Source organism: Nicotiana tabacum, chromosome 2, assembly GCF_000715075.1.
Source record: "Nicotiana tabacum cultivar K326 chromosome 2, ASM71507v2, whole genome shotgun sequence".
NCBI lineage: Eukaryota > Viridiplantae > Streptophyta > Magnoliopsida > Solanales > Solanaceae > Nicotiana > Nicotiana tabacum.
In genome coordinates, this window is record NC_134081.1 from 57337851 (window position 1) to 57359208 (window position 21358).

At 39.6% G+C, this 21358-nt stretch overlaps 1 protein-coding gene, 1 non-coding gene and 1 pseudogene across 2 annotated transcripts; 2 read left to right on the forward strand and 1 right to left on the reverse strand.

Annotated features, from left to right (window-relative positions):
- Window positions 1–420: 420 nt before the first annotated feature.
- On the reverse strand, window positions 421–1080 carry LOC107796289 (agamous-like MADS-box protein AGL62). The gene has a single exon (XM_016619046.1). The coding sequence runs from the start codon at window positions 1078–1080 to the stop codon at window positions 421–423; it is 660 nt and encodes a 219-aa protein (XP_016474532.1).
- Window positions 1081–11042: 9962 nt separating this feature from the next.
- On the forward strand, window positions 11043–11149 carry LOC142174313 (small nucleolar RNA R71). The gene has a single exon (XR_012703585.1). It is a non-coding gene; the product is annotated as a small nucleolar RNA R71 (small nucleolar RNA).
- A 1564-nt stretch (window positions 11150–12713) lies between these two features.
- On the forward strand, window positions 12714–21332 carry LOC107796288 (uncharacterized; annotated as a pseudogene).
- Window positions 21333–21358: the final 26 nt, after the last annotated feature.

The following is a 21358-nucleotide window of genomic DNA, read 5'->3' on the forward strand; positions in this document are numbered from 1 at the left end:
TATATTTTATTATTCTGCTTACAAGAAAATGTATTCATCTTTTCCCCATTAATCATTTAACATGGTAAGAATGCTTGATATATGTTCTTTCAGAGAAATTATTTGACGGATATATATTATTTGTATAAATTAGGGAAGGTAGAACTCAACTTCACACTAAGAAATAAAGACATGATTTTGTTAATGAAAAGCAATGGATGAAGGTAATTGCTGGGGAAGTAATAACATGATAATAGCAATAGAAGGATTGCAAAATATTATGCAATTACTAACATATTGATTTATAAGTGCAACCATTTGTTGTTGCTCATATATGGGCAATCAATACACAAACTGAGAACTTGAAAAACTTGTATCAAAGACCAACTAGTGAGGTACTCGTTGGTTTTAGTTAATAATAAGAGGTAAACTAGAACAGAATTAAAATAATCCAGCTGAATCAAAACCAAAGTTATCGTTATGAAGATTATTTGAAGCAACCATGATTTGAGCTGGCTTGATATCATAGTTGTCAAATATCCCATTACCATTAATACCAAAATAAAAAGAAGAGTTAGCAGTAATCTCAACCATAAACTTGCTTGCTTGATTGGTCACATTATTTTTTAAAACCTCCATGGATTCCTTTAATTGTTCAAGTTCATGCAAACCAAGTTGACTCATAGGAGCTTCCCACCAATATTGACTTTGACTAGTTTTCCTCATTTGATCAAGTGATTCTCCTCTTTTCTTCTCAATTTCAAGCTCAGCAAGAATCTGAGTTAATTGCAAATTGAGCTCACGAACACTAGCATTTCGATGAGCCTCAACAAGATGAAGTGATGAATTAGAAATTGGATTATGATTTCTTGACAGGAATCTATCGATAATGGACTCAACATTAGGGTGACCAAAAGAAAAAACTTTTCTTGCAGGAGAAAAAACTATGATAGCTATTTCAACACCACAAAGTGTGCATAGTTCGCTAGCTTTCTTGAAAAGTCGAGAACGACGTTTTGAGAAGGTAACTTGGAGATGATTTTTCACCTCTATTTTGGCAGTTTTGATCTTTTGACGACCAATGCTAGGTTTCTTTGCCATGGCTGAAACTAAAGAATATTAGAGATAATTCTTGTGGTTTTTGAGTTAACATTCAAAGTAAAAAATATGGACTATTTAAAGGTGCTTTGGAGTACTCTCACACGTGCTGTCTTTAAAATGATTTTACTATTGTTTCTATGTAATGTGTTGATTTGGGAGTTAGAAAATCTTATCCTTTTAATGGATTGATAATATGATACTCAATTCACCCTAGTTGGCATTATTAAAACAATAAGGTATATATATTACTTGTGAGTCAAATTTTTTTCTGAGTTATCCCTTTATAAGTAATGACTTGATTCTTTGTTATAATTGTCAACCCTTCTATCTATTGATTGATTTTTATGCAGCTAGCTAGAAGGGATAAATGATAATTAATTAAGAGAGTAAGATTATTTTAAGAATAAATGATGGTGAGTGAGAAAAGGAGATATTTGCCAATATTGGAGATAATATACGTAATTATTTTTTTTGATTTGTAACCTAAAGACAATCATGTTTTGCATTTACTTTTGAGTTGTAACCTAAGGAGAAACCAATTATGATAATAGTTAGATAATAATAGTGTCTTAGCTTGAGAAATCAGGTGGTGATAATTAAGTTTAGATATTGATGAGTTATGAATCATAAAAGTTAAATAACATATATAGATTATAAGATATGAAGAAATTGCAAAAATTGTGTCGGAATATGGGAATTTTCGTGAAATAAATTGTTGTAGTGGATCATACAGTTACAAATAATAAAGTTACATAAGAATTAAATAAAGAAAAATATGGCATATTTCTTAAGAAGGATGGTTCTATCTCTAGATTTTCCAGAAGAAGAGACAGAAAATTTTCTAGAATAGCAAGTCGGGATTCAATAATCATAAAATGTATCTTCACTACCATTAAGAGGAACAAATATGCAAAGTAATATATTGTTAGCAGAATGAGCTTATTAAAATCTAAAAGATTAGAAGAATGAATGAGGTTTTTTACAGTACTTTTTAATTTTCTTAATGATTTTGTGCTAATTTATAGGTAAGGACTATAGATGCCAGCTCCAGCATGAATACATTTTTATCAAAAGTTTAACTTGATTTCAAGATAGATAATGATATAGGACGATAATTTTCGTATATTTTATCTTATCTACTGTAAAGTTTAATTTATGTCGCAGTAACTGAATGTACCCGGGGAGTTTTTATATGATATATTTCCACCTTAAAGTCTTAAAACCTTCTGTTATTGCATTTACCCTTTTTTTAGTTTGTAAGAATATGTCTTCCCCGATGATCAAAGACGGAGCTAGATGATTAACTAGAAGTTCGGATGAATCCAATAACTTTTGATTAAATATTATATTTGTATTAAATTTTTTAGTAAATATGTATTAATATTTAATTACGAATCCAGTAACTAAAATGAGTTGTGGGTTCGATGACAACATCAGAACCCATAAATTTTAAATCTTAACTCTGCCTCTGCCGATAATCAATGTCTTTATTTTATTTTTACCAGAATCACTTAAAAGTAATTTGTTTCCTTTCTGTATATAAGATCAAGAGAAACGCCAAAACCTACTATAGACTGTGATGGCGCCAAACGTCGTCGTTAGGCAAGCCAACGGTGAACTATCACGTTAATTATTCATTATATTACTTTCGAAATCATAAATTTTATTAAGTAAAGAAATTTACACCTTTAAAATCTCGGGTACATACATAATTAGTAATGCATAAAAATAAAAGGTGATAATATGCAAATCCGTAAGCATCAACTAGAATATCCCAAAACCCGGTGTCACAAGTGGATAAGCATTTACTGAGTATAATACTAATACATCATTTGTGTCTGGAATGCAAATAAGACAGGTAAAGTTAATAGTGCGATGGAGACTCTGGGCTGCGATACGTAACCTGGAATGCAGCTCAGCATAAAGTCTCCTCAGCAGCTGCGCCTATGCGCCAATATGTCCGCCAGATGAACCTGTCAGATCCTACACATTTAGTATAGAAGTGCAGCATGAGTACGTAAATCAACGCGTACCCAGTAAGTATTTAGTCTAACCCCGGAGAAGTAGTGACAAGGGGTCGACATCGACACTTACTAGTGGTCCAATAAATCAGTATGATAATTCATAAACAGATATCAAGCACAATAGTAGCAGTGAGGTACAACATGTAACTAACATGATCTTTCAAAATTTCATTTTACGATATAAATTTCTCGATCTCGTATCCTATCTCTCGACAACTCGGAAAATATCAAGTTCCAATATCAAACGGATAAGGAATACCATATAAAATGCCAGGCATCAGTGGAAGGATAATCGTGAATATTCGAATTGCTAGCGATATAACGCACGATTTTGCTGAGATCGTACGACCCGATCCAGAGTAGTATGTACACTGCCGAGGGTCGACCGGCACGAACTAGAGATGCATCTCATTATACTGCTGAGGCGTTCGGCCCGCTCCACAAGAAAGGAAGGAACTTATCGAATTACGAGGCACATGCTTATAATACAGTAAATGAGCATAAAGTGGATATACCATTTACCGTTTATCAGATATTTTTCCAACAACTCAAGGTGATAAGGTTCGGCCTAATATATATTCCTAAATCAATTTCAATTATAAATTCACTTAATTAAGCTAGCAAAAATGAGTTCAAATAATCCAAATATTACATGATAAAGTCTTAAGTCTACTCGAACATAAACATACTTTAGCTACATACGGACTCTCATCACCTCGTGCGTACGTAGCACCCACAATAAGTAGCACATAATAATTACATCACCTAGGGGGTAGTTTTTCCCTCACAAGGTTAGACAGAAGACGTATCTCGCTCCGAAGTTCCATAACCGGCTGCAATGCCTCTCTAAGTCTTTAATTCAAAGCCAAACGATCCGAAACTAGTCATACAATGTGCAATTCAATCAAAATATACTCCAAATGCGTATAATTTAATAATTTATAATAATTTTCAACTCCGCTCGAAAAGTCAACAAAGTCAACCCTCGTGCCCACGTACCCGGATTTCGAAAATTCTTGAAGATAATCATTACCCATAATATCACGAACTCAAATATATAATTTATTTCTAATTCTATGTCCAATTTCGTGGCAAAAATCTAAAAATACCAAATTTTAGGTTTTCTTCAAAATCCCACAATTTCTACAAAATTTCATGTTTAAATCCTTTTAGAATCCATGTAATTAACTAACATTATGTGGGAATTACCTACCTTGCCGTAGATGACGAAAATGTCCCCTAGAACCAAATCCTGTATAAGTATCAAGTCTGTCCAGGCCCGCTCTTCTTCACATTCGCGACTACCTGATTGCGTTTGCGATGCCTAGCTTCCCCTGCCCTTCGCATTCCCGCTTTGCCCCTCGCATTTGCGAAGGCCTTATGCCTCGCAGCCACCTAACCTTTTTTGCGTTCGCAACCTTCGTGTCACGTTCACGTAGGTTGCCTCTGCTCTTCTCCGCATTCGCGACCTCTGTGTTGCGTTCGCGATGAGCAAATCCCAATAGCCCAAAATTTTTCTTCACGAACGCATGAGACCCTTAGCGTTCGCGAAGAACAAAACCAGACACCAGCAGCAGTAGTTGCAAAACAAGAAAATATGGTCTGAAACCACTCCAAATCACACCCGAGGCCCCCGGGACACCATCCAATCACACCAACCAGTCCCAAAACATAACATGAACCTACTCGAGGCCTCAAATCATACCAAACAACATCAAAATTACGAATCAACGATCGAAACCTTCCTCTCAACGTTCAAACATTCAAACTTCGACGAACGCATCTGATTCGTATGTAAACATTCCGGAATGACGCTAAACTTTACGCACAAATCATAAATCACAATACGAACCTATTCTAAGGTTCTGAATCCCAAACAGACATCGATAACATCAAAATCAACTTCAAACCAAACTTATGAAATTCTAAAACTTTCAAAATGCCGACTTTCCAAATTGAGCGCTGAAATCCTCCCGGACTACCCGATACTCAACCCGAACATATGCCCAAGTTTGAAATCATCATACGGACCTATCGGAACCTTCAAATCCCGATTTCGAGGTCCTTTACTCAAAAGTCAAACTTTAGTCAACTCTTCCAAGTTAAAGCATCCGAATTGAGAATTTTCCGTCCGAAACAACTCCAAACTTCCCGAAATTCAATTCTTACCACACGTACAAGTCACAAAACATGAAGTGAAGCTACTCTCGACCGCAAACCATAGAACGATGCACTAGAGCTCAAAACGACCGGTCGGGTCGTTACATTCTCCCCACTTAAATATACGTCTGTCCTTGAACGTGCCAAGAATCATCCCAGAGTTGTCCAAAATCCCTATTTAACACCTCGTGCGCCTACCCGTGCCACCACGACCCATGTGAGCAAATTAGCTCGAGCCAGATTGAAGATCCTTCCTATACCCTTAGCTAACAAGCCTTAGAACCAAATTCCAACATCCAGAATTCTCCACGAGACCCTATTCTAACATACGAACACCGCATCAATCACTATACACTGGACCTAAACATAATCATGCACCTATGCTGAAATCACACCTTGCACCACATAAGTCGTTTGAACATAATAACATCTTCCGACCACAATCGCTACAATTTCACGAATCTGATGCCCGTAATACACCTCATAACACATATAAGTCATGTTCCAACTCTCGCAATACTGCCACGACGAAAGAGATGTGCAGAAACTCATAACCACCTGTCAAATCAATAAATCATGGAGTCTCTCCACCTGTCAAGTATCAGTACCTCATTTTGAACTGAATAACGATATTTTCTCTTTAATATAATCCGATCGCACTGATCTCAGGTCAAATAACCTTGTCTCACCCAGTATAAGTTGCTCGGGCAATAAGCCACCTCATACATTGTCTAAAATCTCATACAGTGCCATCAAAACGCCAACAAGCTACAACTCGAATGTGACCCATAGGGAAGAACGAACTCAGGCAAACAACCATCCAGCCCGCGTAACGAATAAAACGGCCAAACCGATGTTATGGCTCCATCTTAGAGATAAGAAACAAGACACACAAAATAAGCATAAGGAACCGTACTTAACATCTCACTGTTGTGGCGTGCAACCCGATCCAAATATGACATTGTTGCGGCGTGCAACTCGATCCAAACAAGACATTATTGTGGCGCGCAACCCGATCCAAACATGACATCATTGCAACACGCAACCCGATCGACACAACATACATGTGGCAGCATGCCACATGATCCAAACAATATACCCGTGGCGGTGTGCCACCCGATCCAAACAATATACCCATGGCAGCGTGCCACCTGATCCAAACCAATATACCTATGGCGGCGTGCCACCCGATCTACACATAACAATCAATAAGGAACCACCCATCATGCCGAAATGCTTATACTTAGGAAATGCCCGAATGTTGACAACAAGCACACCAAGTGTATGAATATAACCCTGGGGAGACGACTAGTGCCATGTGCTACCAAAAACTCAAGCACGACTAAGGTGCAATGCCTAATTTAGCTATGGGCTTCCAAATACTTTTTCGGACACGCTCCTAAGTCCAAAATCACCATATGGAGCTATTGGAATAATTAAAACTCTATTTCGGGTCGTTTACACATAAATCGACATCCAGACACTATTTTAACTTAAGCTTTAAACCTTGTAACTAAGCACATGAAGATATGCAAGAGTGCATAATGGATTGGTCTTTAGGAAAACCTCTTTCGATTATTCTCCTAACTAGGTTTAATCAATGATTCAACTAGCCTATTTTGATTACTTAAAAGAATCTATGAACTCAACCAAAAATATAATGCAAAGATATCATAAGTTATGTCTCTCTCGATTACATGAAAAAAGTGAATATAGATACAACATTTAATTCATCTGAAAACGATTTAATACATAAAACTAGAGTTATAATATACAAACAAACATCAATACACCAAATCGATCAAACCCTAAATGGAACTACTCCATAGATATGGAGAAATTCATCACAAATAAAATTAAAGTATAGGAAAACATAAATTCAATCCAAACTAGGGTATTGAGTGAGGAAGGAATGATGAAATCCTTGTGCTTGTGATCTTCCAACACCTCCTTAGGTCCGAAGTATGTCTAAAAGTCTAGAAAATAGCATTTATCCATGTATTTATACCAAATAGGGTCGGCCGGAGACGAAATCACCCTTTCCTAGCCGAAATAGGACTTTCACTCTGTAAAACTTGCACAGGCGCGCCGCATAGGGCGACGCGCCATGCGGGGAATTAGTGGGGAAATCCAGAGAGCTCAACAATTCACCAGGGAACAAAAATACACTATTGCTGCACACAACGCGCCGCAGCAGTGCAAATTTCTCTGAGTGTTGCTTTTTGCGTGATTTTTTACGTCTAGACTTGGTCCTCGACCCCTGATCATGATACCGGCTTAATCCCTTGGGCTTTTACTCATACTTCAAAGCTCCAAATAGATCGGATTAGCTCCACAACATCTAAATAGCTCGAAATCACATCTACAAGGCATAAAATACATAATAAGTGCAAAACACCACTAATTAAAGCTCAACACAAGTAAAGTACAGTGAATTAGAGTGAAATAAGCGACTAAAACACCATATTATAGCCTACCATCAACACCCCACACTTAAACCATTGCTCGTCCTCGAGAAATCAAACTACACTTCATATAGGCACGACCTTTTTCAACAACTCTCATAACTCATCATACCAAGAATATTTAAAACAGGTTTGACTCAAAAGCACCACGCATTTTTCACAACCACTCACTTACTCCAACACAGAGATCAACGACATTACCTTTCCTTCACGAATCAAGTGCCATCACACAGTAATAGAGAGTAGTTCCACACACAATAAAATTTAAGAACAATTAGGAACTCAAGATAGAAAGAATTCACTCACTCTCAGAAACAATATTCATGTGCCACAACAGACGTACCATAGGTTTGCCCGTAATGTACTACTCTACTAATTGAGCTCATTCAGTCAAGGATCAAATAGGACATTATTTGGTTGTAATGTAGGTTGCGAGATGGGTAGGATACATTTGGATATAAGAGTGACTACACCTCCCTAAGCACTTTAATACATACACTTAATCGTTCAATACCCCACACTTATGTCAAACCATAACTCTACCTTTGCATGAATACACATTAACTCCCTACTTCTTTAAGCACAAATACATAAGAGTCACCAATATCAAGGAATATTTTGCATAATAATACAACTATTTTTTCATTTCTTTTTTAATTCAAGTGGCTCTTACTTTTTCAAAGCAGTGCACCTTTCTCTTTATTTCAATAGTTCCACTCAAAAGCCAAACCAATACCCCACACTTCAACTTTTACAAAGTTCATGACAAATTCAAGTGCACACGAGAGGTAAAAGATTCAAATAGATGGTCAATTTAAACAAATGGGTCAGGATTGAAATGTGGTTGCCAAAGAAAAAGGATTAAATGCTCAACAGGGTTAACTAAGATACACAACAATTAGGCGGGTAAAAGCATACATATGGCTCAACAAAGAAATGCCTATATCACTTCCAAGACTGAATAAAACTACTATTTTGCTTTGCAAACACACGGGGCAAGTTCTAGGCATCAAATGCAATGCACAGAATACACAAAAACTCACACATACATGGCACATAACTCACTCAGGATTGGACTATCAACATACTCGAGTCAAAGCAATTAAGCAAAGTTAAGATCATACAATTTAAGGTATTTATACAAGAGTAAAAAACTGAGCCTAAGCGTCACAACTAAAGCACTCACTGTTCTCAAGGTATAATAAAGTCATGACATATTGCCTTCAATTCAAATCACAGCACAAGGTTTCCTTCTCCTAAAATAAAAACTAACTACACCTGATTCAAACAAACCTCTTAGAAAAAAACAACGGTACAAAGAAAGATCAAGGGAGAATTATTACACTACCTACAAATGAAATTCTTTTTGTCTTTTTTCTTTCGACTTTAATCCCTCAAGAAACCCGTCGATGGTATCCATCATCGGGAAAAATCGAAAATTTTAAAACATTTCTCATTTTTTTCTATCTCTACTAACTACAACTAACAAAAAAACTAATATACATACATACAAATGTCCCCCACCCCACATTAAAGTTGTGGCATGTCCCCATTACACACAATTAAAAAGTATAAGGTAAAGAAAACTTCCCTGAATATCTAGTCGGGGTCTGAGCCAAAGTCGGGCTCCATGCAAACAGCTTCTTCTCAGCCTTTTCAGGGAAGACCCCACACTTATCTTTCTCGCTCACTGCAGTCTTCTCTTTCGAGCCCTTTACTTTCCACTCAACACTTGGAGCTGGTTTTCCTTTTTGCACCCCCTTTTATACATCCATCTTGAAAGTCACAGTCTCCTCACCCACTCTAAGCATGAGTTTCCTCTCATGTATATCTAATATCGCCCTGTCCGTCGCTAAGAATGGTCTTCCTAGGATGAGGGGGGCCAGGTTGTTTTTCTCCATATTAACCACTATAAAATCCACAGGAACTATGAACTTATCCACCCGAACTAATACATCTTCCACTATACCCTCGGGTATTAAAGTTGTTTGGTCTGCCAGCTACAATGATATTGGTGCAGACCTTATCTCTCCAATCTCCTTCTCCTGTTTCCTGTAAATAGATAGAGGCATTAAATTAATTGAGCCACCAGAATCACATAAAGACTTATCAAAATTAATAGTTCCTAAAGAGCAAGGTATAGTAAAACTCCCTAGATCTCCACACTTTTGTGGGAGTTTATTTTGCAATATCATGTTGCAATGCTCTGTGAGCTTGACCACATAGGTCTTCTCTATTTTCCTCTTCTTCGTAAGGATCTCTTTCAAGAATTTAGCATAAGAAGGCATTTGTGAGAGCACTTCTGTGAATGGTAAGTTTACATGAACCTATTTCAGCACATCCAGAAATCTCTCAAACTACTTGACCGACTTTTCTCTACATAGCTTTTGAGGGAAAGGTAGCACAGGCATATGCTTGCTCTCCTCATGTTCCTCCCTTCTCGATTTATTTTCCATTTTTTTTCTCAGCTTTCATTGGGCCTTTCTTCTTCTTGTCATCATCACTTTTCAGCTGCTCCCCACTTTCTTTTTCAAGTATCACATCTTTTTGGATCGAGGTGGGGACTTTCAGCACTTGTCCACTTCTCAAGGTTACAACATTCACTGTTTCTTTAGGATTTCTTTCAGTATCAGCAGGGAGAGTGCATGGAACCCTCTAAAATAATATTATTTCAATTTGTCCCACTTACTTCTCTAAATTTTGAATTGCTGCCCTTTGTACTTCAAATCTTTCATCAATTTTCACAATGAAGACCTTTATGAAATCTTCTAGACTAGGTTTATTGGGCTGTTAAAGCTGAAACTGCTGCCACGGCTGATTCATAAAACCAGGAGCTCATTATCCTGAAATCTGGGGTTGTTTTATTGCCATGCATTTGCTACCCCCAGGTGAACTCCATGAAAAACTGGGGTGCTTCTGACCCATTACATTAAAATTATAATTTCCCACAGCATTCACTTCCTTAGTTGAAGCTTGACACTCATGAGTAGGGTATCCTTTTCCACATATATCACAGGCTACATGAGGCTCACTTTGTATCGTGGTTAAGGTCTACTTCCGGATTTCATTAGCCATAGTATCAAGTTATGCCTTCACAGATGTATTAGCATCAACTTGGTGAACACCAGTTGATCTTCTTCTTTCAGCACTCCCCGAGGGCCACTGATTAGCATATTCAGATAACTCATCAAGAATTGTAACTATCTCCTCTAGAGTCTTCTTCATCAAAGGGCCTCCAACTGCATTTCTCAATATTCTACGCGAGTCCGGTGTCAATCCATCCCAAAAGTCCTGGAGTTGCATCCAGAGTTCAATTCCACTGTGTTGACACTTTCTAACAATCTCCTTAAACCTCTCCCATGCTTCAAAAATAGTTTCAGTCTCTTTCTAACAAAAGTTATGGATTTCTCTTCTAAACTTGCCCATTTTAGATGAGGAGAAATATTTATCAAGAAATTTTTCGGTCATCTTCTCCCATGTTCTGATCAATCCCGTGGGCAAGCTTTGAAGCCACTTCTTTGTATCATCTTTAAGTGAAAAGGGGAATGCCCTTAAGTACACTGCATCTTGTGACACCCCATTATATTGAAAAGTGTTAATAATCTCCTCGAAATTCATTAGATGTGTGTTTGGATCTTCGCTCATCTTTCCTATGAAGACACAATAGTTCTGAACGGTTTGAAGCAACCCTCACTTCAACTCAAAATTGTTAGCTGCAATTTGAGGTGGTCTAACACTTGATAAGCCTTGATTGTACATCGGTCTAGCATAATCTCCCAGTGATCTCCCAAGAATGGGAGCTATATTCCCGAACTGGTTTGTAGCTAAGGGTTGATTTTGAGCAATTCTCCGACCCCTCTCTTCTTCATAGATAATCTATGCATCTCTAATAGCTGCTTCCTCAGCATCCCGTGCAACTTTTTCTCATTGTTGGGTTGCTTCCCTTGCAGCCAAATCTACATTATCATCACCATTTCCATCCATAAGTTCTTTGGTTGAGTATTGCCCAACCTTTTCTTAAACTTATGCCTTAAACCACTTATTTCACAAGAGTGTTAAGGATGGTCCGGGTGCCAAGAGAGGATCACGACAAAACGGGTAAAGGCTTATAACATGATTATCAAATGAGAAAGGCGAGAGTTCCAAAGGGGGTTGACTAGGGGTAATGACATTGGTTGGCAGTAGAAAGCTGAAACGGACCAAGTAAAGCCAACAATCATTTCCCAAACCAAGAAAAACTTAGGATTTCGCCTTGAAGCACATTCGGGGCAAGTTATAGACCATTCATACAGATACTTGGACTAGCAACAAATCACCTCACCCCTCACACAACTAGACCATAAAAGAGGATATAATTGAGAGCCTACAATAACCACAATCAAGTTAAAGATCACTATGGTCCAATAAGCCGCTCGATGATTACAAAAGTCAACTAAAGAGTCTCAAAGTCACTAACTAGAGTAAATTTCTTTCAAAAATCTAGTTTCAAGCCATAAGCACGTAGTTAAGTGTGTTGTACCAAATGAAGCATGAATAACTCTTTTTCGAGAATGATTTGATTAGGCATTTTATTCATTACTACTACTATTATTATTACCTAAACACAAAAATAGATTCATTCCCTTAAGAAGGTTGTCACGCCATCCATCGTTGGGATGAGTCACCCGGTTCACACAAAAACTACCGTTGGAAATAACCGTAGCATTAAGAAAATCAAAGGCTTATTATCTACAAAAACATAAATAGAAGCTACTAACAAAACAAGAACTAAACTACAAAAATAAAGAAACTAATGAACAATAACTACTAAAGATAGATAAACTACAAATAAGAAAAGGACCAGTCTCAGCTGAACTCGGTTGTGTCCGATCAAGAAAATCTGGCCAAGGATCTTGAGGTGTCCAAGTCAGAGGTTGTCGAGGTCGATGATAGGGTGGCTCAACACAAGGATGATGCCGAGGCGACTCAGGACCAAGCGAGAAATATGGTGAAGCACGCAAAGTGGAAATCCCGAAGGGAGCCCCTCGAGGGAGTCCATGCTCAGGATTTTGATTTATTGGCTGAAATCGAGAATGCCAAGATATATGAAGCCAAGGTCAGGAAGCTGGCTTATCCGGAAGAGGAAGACTTCGAGGGGTATGAAGATTCAGGTGAGTCTGATAGTGGCGAAGACCCTGTAGGTGATGACGTGGCCCCCGATGAAGACTAGGCCATTTAGGATCTTTTTAGGCGTTTTGCCTTTTGTTTTTTGTATCATCTTTTTGTTGAGGCCGTTCCGCCTTTGTAAAAGAATTGTATCGGGTCTATTCAGCTCTTGTAAAAAGAATTTTTGATATATATATAAGGCTTTTTCCCTTTCATAGCTTTTGAATTTTTCCTTTGCTTTTTTATCTGTATTCGCAAAGATCAAAATGCCTTAGCATGAAATAGTTAGGTTATGTTTGAAGGATCGAACAAATGTTGCCTTTAAAATTATTTTGTTTTAAGGCATCGTGGGGATTCGATGTTACCGAAAACTTTTTCCCAAAGTAGTTTAGGTTTATAGTTTGCCAAAGGTAGCCTTTAGAACCGGTTATGAAGATTTTTTGAAGGCCTTGTTTTTGTTACAAGTCTCGAACATCTCCGAACTTGTTTTAATATAATCATAGTCTTTTCGAATTCGGGCAATGCCAAATAAGCTTTGCGCCCTCGGATTTTATTATCTTGTCACAGTCGTAGCCCTTTAATTCGGGGAATGCCAAATAAGCTTATGCCCCCGAGGTCTGATGGCTCGGACCATCCGAGTTTGTTTTCGGGCGGTAGTCCCCGAGTAAACATGATTGTTCGAACGCGGATTAAGGTGGCCCTTGGGCTCAATACCTTTAGGGATTCATATGTAGGAAATTCTTCGAGAAATGTAAGAAAAAGTTTATAGGACAAGAGGTGTATGCGCAAGGAAGAGACTTCTTTTCATTTTTGTGCATAATAGTTACACATGTATACTGTCTTTGTGCCAGGGTCCGAGCAGTCTATGTGAGCACGGTTCATTTGACCGTTTGGCCCTTATAATGAATTCTATCGATCTAGAACCTTCAATCTTGAAATCTCTTTCCATGCTAAAGTCGATATCTGAGGGTAATGCCCCCCAGTATTCGGGGTTGATCGAAGAAATGGCTTGAATGCTGTTGTGATTATCATCGGCTTGTAGCCGGTCTTCAACTTTAAGTTAGCATGATTTACTGGTTGCCACGTTAAAAACCTTGCTGGAAAACCCATTTGGGAGAAAACTGGTTCAAGGGAAAAAGAGTGCAACACGTGCTTTCTGACCTAAAATCTCGTATCATCCCTTGTTGGTTACCTGCAAGCGTTAGTTTAAAATGTAAATAAAAAAAGAATGGGGTTGTACCTTAGCAGTAATATCGCTTCAAGTAAGTTATATTTTAGTTGTTCGGTAGTTGCTCGTTGTTCATTGTTCCGAGTTTGTAGGATCCTTTTCCGGTGATCTCGACAATTTGGTACGGTCCTTCCCAGTTTGGCCCCAATTTTCCTTTGTTCGGGTTTCGGGTGCTTAGTGTGACCTTCCTTAGTACCAAGTCCCCAATATTCAAATGTCTAAGGTTGGCCCTTCGATTGTAATACCTTTCAATCCGCTGTTTTTGGGAGGCCAATCGGACAAGGGAGGCTTCGCGCCTTTCATCTAATAGCTCCAGGCTCGTACTCATAGCCTCGTCGTTTGATTACTTCGTTGCATATCGTAGTCTGATACTTGGTTCTCCTACTTCGATCGGGATCATATCTTCGGTGCCATAACCTAAAGAGAACGGGGTAGCCCCGGTACTGGACTTCGAGGACATACAGTATGCCCATAGGACTTCGGGTAGTATTTTCTTCCATATTTCTTTGGCATCGGTTAACCTCTTTCTAAGGTTTTGGAGTATGGTTTTGTTGGTTGATTTGTCTTTTCCATTCCTACTAGGGTGGTAGGGTGTTGACTAAATCCTTTTGATCTTGTGCTCTTCAAGGAATTTGGTTACTTTGCTTCCGATGAATTGTTTCCAATTGTCACATACAATCTCGGCCGGTATTCTGAATTGGAATATTATGTCGTCCCAAATGAAATTGATGACTTCCTTCTCCCTGACATTCTCGTATGCTTGGGCTTCCACCCACTTAGAAAAATAGTCCGTCATAAACAATATAAATTGAGCCTTACCGGGTGCCCATGGAAGGGGGCCAACGATGCCCATTCCCCACTTCATGAATGGCCATGTTGACAAAACCGAATGCAGCAGCTCCCCGGATCAATGATCACCGGAGCGTGTCTTTGGCATTCATCATATTTTCGAACGAACTCCTTTGCATCTTTTTCCATGTTGATCCAGTAATAATCGGCCTGATTATTTTCCGAACCAGTGATTCGGCGCCCGGATGATTTCCACATGTACATTCATGGATTTCCCTCAAAGCATACTCAGTATCACCTGGCCCTAAACATATTGCAAGTGGACCATCAGATGTTCTTCTAAACAAGGTTTTGTCTTTGGAAAGGCTAAATCGGGTCGCCTTTGTACGTAGGGCCATCGACTTTTTTGGATCCGAGGGCAGTTTACCAGATCTGAGATATTCCATGTACTTATTCCTCTAGTCCCAAGTTAGGCTCGTCAAGTTGATCTCGGCGTGGCCTTCTTCCACCACCGATCTCATAAGTTGTACGACTTCTCCCGAGTTGAACTCGTCGTCTTCGACCGACGACCCTAAGTTAGCGAGCGCATGGGCATCACTGTTTTGATCCCGAGGTACGTGTTGTAAAGTCCATTATTTGAACCGATGTAATGTCACCTGTAATTATTCCAAGTATCTTTGCATTCGTTCTTCTCTGATCTCGAATGTTCCATTGACTTGTTTTACCACAAGGAGGGAGTCGCACTTGGCTTTGATCACCTCTGCCCCCAAGATCTTGGCTAGTTCAAGGCCTGCAATCATAGCCTCATATTCGACCTCGTTGTTAGTCAATTTCACAGTCTTAGTAGATTGTTTAATTATATTACCTATTGGTGGCTTTAGTACGATGCCAAGTCCAGACCCTTTTGCGTTTGAGGCACCGTCCATGAAGAGGGTCCAAATTCTCGAGGAAGTTCCTGAGTTAACTAATAACACTCTTTCGACCTCGGGTATTAGGGCCGGTGTAAAGTCGGCCACAAAGTCTGCCAAAATTTTAGACTTAATGGCGGTCCGAGGTTGATACTCAATATCGTACCCACTTATTTCTATGGACCATTTGTCCAATCGGCCCGAGAGTTCGGGCTTATGCATAACGTTCCTCAATAGGTAAGTAGTTACGATACATATGGGTTAACATTGAAAGTACGATTTTAGCTTCCTAGAGGCTCTTAGCAAAGCGAGCACCAGTTTTTCCAGGTGAGGGTACCTAGTTTCGGCCTCACCTAAGGTCCTACTAACATAGTAAATTGGAAATTCCATACTTTGCTCTTCCCGAACTAGGACTCTACTTAACGCTATCTCCTTGACCGCAAAGTACAAGTACAGTTGTTCGTCTGTCTTCGGTATGTAAAGTAGGGGCGGGCTCGATAAATACCTCAAGTTCCTCCAAAGCTTGTTGGGATTCCGGGGTCCACGAGAAGTTGTTCTTCTTCTTCAACAATGCGAAGATTCGATGGCTCTTGTCGGACGACCTCGAAATAAATTGCCCCAGGGCGGCTATTTGTCCGGTTAACCTTTGCACAGCCTTTACGCTGTCCACAACCGTGATATCTTCAATGGCTTTGATTTTATCGGGATTGATCTCGATTCCCCAATTGGATACCATGAATCCGAGGAACTTACCTGACCCTACTCCAAACGCACATTTTTCTGGGTTCAGCTTCATATTGTACTGCTTCAGTACGCTGAAGGTTTCTTGCAAATATTTTAAATGGTCCTCTACTTGCAGGGACTTAACTAACATATCATCAATGTAAGCTTCCATTGATTTTCCTATTTGTTCCTCGAACATCCAATTTACTAGGCGTTGGTAAGTAGCACCAGTATTTTTTAATCCAAACGACATTACGTTATAATAGTATGTGCCCTATTTAGTTATGAAGGAAGTTTTTTCCTCATCACCCGAGTCCATCCATATTTGGTTGTACCCGGAATAGGTGTCGAGAAAACTGAGGATCTCGTGGCCGGCCGTGGCATCGATCGTACGGTCTATGTTGGGCAAAGGAAAAGAGTCTTTCGGGCATGCCTTATTCAAATCTTTGTATTCTACACACATTCTTAGTTTATTCCTATTTTTAGGGACTACCACTATGTTTGCTAATCAATCCGGGTATTTAACCTCCCGAATATACCCTATTTTAAGAAGTTTAGATACATCATCCTTGATAAAAGCATGCTTGATCTCGGACTGGGTCTCCTCTTCTGTTTAACAGGGTGAAAGTTTGGGTCCAGGCTTAGCTTGTGAGTGGTTATCTCCGGCGGGATTCCTGTCATATTGAGGTGGGACCAAGCGAAACAATCTTCATTAGTTATAAGAAATTGAATGAGTTTTTCCCTTAGCTCGGAGCTTAGCTCCGTGCCCAGGTATACCTTTCGATCGGGCAAGCTTTCTCTCAATATGACTTGGTCCAACTCCTCGACCATCGATTTAGTGGCATCGGAATCATCGGGGGCTATAAAAGATCTGGAAACCCCATAATCATCATCCTCGACTTCCTTTTGTTTGTCCGAATCTGTAGAAGATAGTATCAGTGACTTCTATTTGGCCCCGTTATTTACCATCTGGTTTGGGCCCTTAGATGTTGAAATTGTAGATGTCGGTATCACCTCCGCGACCGCGAACATTTCCTTCGCAACCGGCTATTATCCATAGACTCTTTTGACTCTATCATGTGTTGGGAATTTTAGTGCCTGATGTATTGTCGAGGGTACCGCCCTCATGTTGTGGATCCATGGCCTCCCGAATAAAGCGTTATACCTCATGTCCCCTTTGATCACATAAAATTTAGTCTCCTGGATGGTCCCGACGGTGTTTACAAGTAACATTATTTCACCCTTAGTAGTCTTACATGCCATGTTGAATCCGTTCAGAACTCAAACTACAAGCACGATTTGGTCTTGTAGACCGAGCTGCTTCATGACCCATGATCGAATGATGTTGGCTGAGCTACATGGATCAATTAACATACGTTTAACCCGAATTTTATTTACGAGTACAAATATTACCAGTGCATTGTTGTGGGGCTGCATGATCCCTTCCGCATCCTTGTCGTTGAAAGATAAAGTTCCCTCCGATAAGTAGTCTCGAGTTTGTTTCTCCCTAGTGATGGATACTTTGGTGCGTTTCAACATCGGCCCCTATGAGATATCAACCCCTCCAATGATCATGTTAATGACATGTTGAGGTTTTTCTTGATCTGTCTGTTTGTTAGAATCCATGTTCCTGAAATGATTCTTGGCTCGGTAGCTCAAGAACTCCCGAAAGTGCCCATTGTTAAATAGACGGGCAACTTTCTCTCTTAACTGTCGATAATGTTTTGTTCTGTGACCGTGAATGGCATGATATTTGCACATCTGGTAAGGATCCCTTTGGGTTGGATCAGACTGTAGAGGTCGAGTCCATTTGGTATCTTTGATGCACCCGATAGTTGATATAATGATGGAAACATTGACATTGAAGTTATATTCTGATAGCCTCTATGCGTCTTTTGACCTGTCGAAGCCATTTTTGTTTATAAGTCCCCGGCTGCTTTGACCTCGCTCATTTTTCCTTTCATTTCTCATGGAGTTGCCCGGACCCGCTGCTTCTAAGATCTCCGTTATATGGCTGATACTGATTCATGTTTGGCATCAGTTCGCGATCGACATCTCTCTTGACTCCGTCGAGGGTTCTGACAGGATAGACAAACCTCGAAGGAGCCCGGAGTTGATCATCTTCGACTCTGATTTTCGATTGATATCGGTTATGCATGTCGGCCCATGTAACATCCGGGTATTCTATTAAGTTTTGCTTCAGCTGTTGTGAAACCACCAAGCTTCGAATATTAAGTCCCTGAGTGAAAGCTTGAACAATCCAATCATCAGGGACCGACGACAGATCCATTCGTTCCATTTGAAAACGAGACACGAACTCTTTAAGCATCTCGTTATCCTTCTATTTGACTTTGAAAAGGTCTGATTTCCTAGTCTCGACCTTGATGGCACCTGCGTGTGCTTTTACGAAAGAATATGCAAGCATAGCAAATGAGTCAATAGAATTAGGAGGTAAATTGTGATACCATATCATAGCTCACTTCGACAGGGTCTCCCCTAATGTTTTCAACAGAACAGACTCGATCTCATCGTCCTCCAGGTCATTCCCTTTGATAGCATATGTATTAGAGGTTACATGCTCGTTTGGGTCGGTCGTTCTATTATACTTGGGTATTTCGGGCATACGGAACTTCTTGGGGATCGGCTTCGGAGCCGCGCTCGGTGGAAAAGGTTTATGCACGAACTTTCTGGAATCCAGGCCCTTCAATATCGGAGGTGCTCCTGGGATTTGGTCTACCCTGGAATTGTAGGTTTCCACCTTTTTGTCGTTAGCCACGATCTTCTTCTCCCCTAATTCTATCTGTTTTGTCATCTCCTCGAGCATTTTTATGATCTCGGGGTTAGCCCCCTATTCGTATTCGTTCGACTTTTCTATGACTGGTTCATCCCTGCAGGTGACTTCCTGGGGAGGATCGGGCTCAACCCTACTCGGTGGATGGCTTTAGTTCTATAACTAAGCTATCACCGCATGTTGAGCCTGCAACATTTCGAAGATCACTCGTAGACTGATCCCGTCTCCTTCAGCGTTTTGCATGTTTCGAGTTGCCGATCGGGCTACACCACGAACGCTATTTTCGGGGTCAGTAGGCAAGTTTATATCGATAGCCACATGTGAATTAGCGTCAATCGGATCTGCGATCGGAATTCCAACGGGATCAGGAGGTGGTATCTCGTTACTAGGCGCTATGTTGTTATATTCACCTTGGTGACCGGACTCGTTGTCAACATGAATAACTACTGATTGAGAGTTTGACATTTTTGTATTTTAGCCTGGAACCAAAGACACTTCAAAGAGTTTGACTTTCTTGAATGAATTATCAGACCCCCTTTATATAGTAAATGAGTCCTATTCTAGGTACATTTCTATAAAAGGTAAAAATCTCTTGATTTGCTGATTACCGGTTTCTTGCTGATACGTGCCGAGATTCTCGCCGTAATATTCGTCTGGTTCGTAGATATTTTGGTATTCTATTATTTATCCCTGAGCTCGTTCGAGGCAAAGGTCGACACCAGACTCAATTTTCCTCGAAGGCAGGTTTTCCGACCTCGGGTACTAGCTCGGTGAGACTCGAGGTCGGTCTTCAGTCCGTGGTTATCATGTTTCAAACCTAATCTACGAAATCGAAATCGAGCTCGACTTCGACCGTAACGTAAATACTAAATTCTTTCATGCAGCAACAACGCAAAGAAGGAAGAAAGGATAGTTAGCATCAAAGACATTGCACTAGACCCTTGATCAAAATAAAGATTTTGACATAGTCCGAAGTTATCTTACTAACCTATATACAACAGAAAATTCAAAATTTATTCAAATAATGTTAAGATTTAGGGTTTGGATTACAGAGTTCTTTTGTCGTGAATTTTGGAAGTACTCTTAGCGAGAGAGTTCGTAGAGAGTGAGCTGGTACTCATGAATTGTATACATTCAATAGGAATTGGAATATAAAACTTCATTCAAGTAATTTTCATTAGGACACATTGTCCTTGAGTTTTCACTCCTGTCTCCCACAGCAAACTGCAGCACCAAGGCGACCTCTCCAAAGTCGAAAAGGCCTCCTTAAAGAAACGAAATAAAGCATACCTCAAAATCGCCCATCGCAACCTTCTTGACCTTGATAAGAAAAATCAGTTCTCCATCCTCCGACTCCTCATTCACTCCCTTCAGAAACTGAAAAAACCAATAAGCCTAATAGTATTAATGGTAACCCTAATCCCTCATGTGTTACTCGCGAACAGATGATGCAAAGGCTACGCAAAAAGATCGAAATGCTCTTTGGTAACAACCGAGGTACTGGCAAGAACAACAAACCTAATAGCCATAGAGTTGAAAATAATGCAAAATCGAAGAAGAGAAAGAGGAGTGAATGGCAAGGAAATAGAGTTTGGAAAAGTCAAAATCTGAGACGATGGTGATGATAAGAAGAAGAAGAGGAAAGCATCAAAAGCGAAAGAATTAAAAAGAGTGAAGAGGCAGAAAAAGGTAAAGAGGGAGAATCGGAAGGTAGCAGAGAGGGAATTATGGAAGGCAGCAGCAAAGAGGGCAATGAGAGTGGAAGCGTATGATAACCCTTCTAAACCGAAGCAAAGTATGAAGAAGGAGACGAGGAGGAATGAGAAAAGTAGGGAGAAATGGAAAGAAAGAGTTGAGACCCGGGAGAAGTTTAAGGAAGAGCGACATCAGAAGAGAAGGAATAATATTGCTGCCAAAGTCAAGGTGAAGAAGCTGAGAAAGATTGCTAAAACTAAACCGGTCATGTTGCAATCTTTATTTTACATTTTCTTAGTATTTTATTTCATTGTTAAAATTTGAATGTGGTTTCTTATAGTCTTTATTCC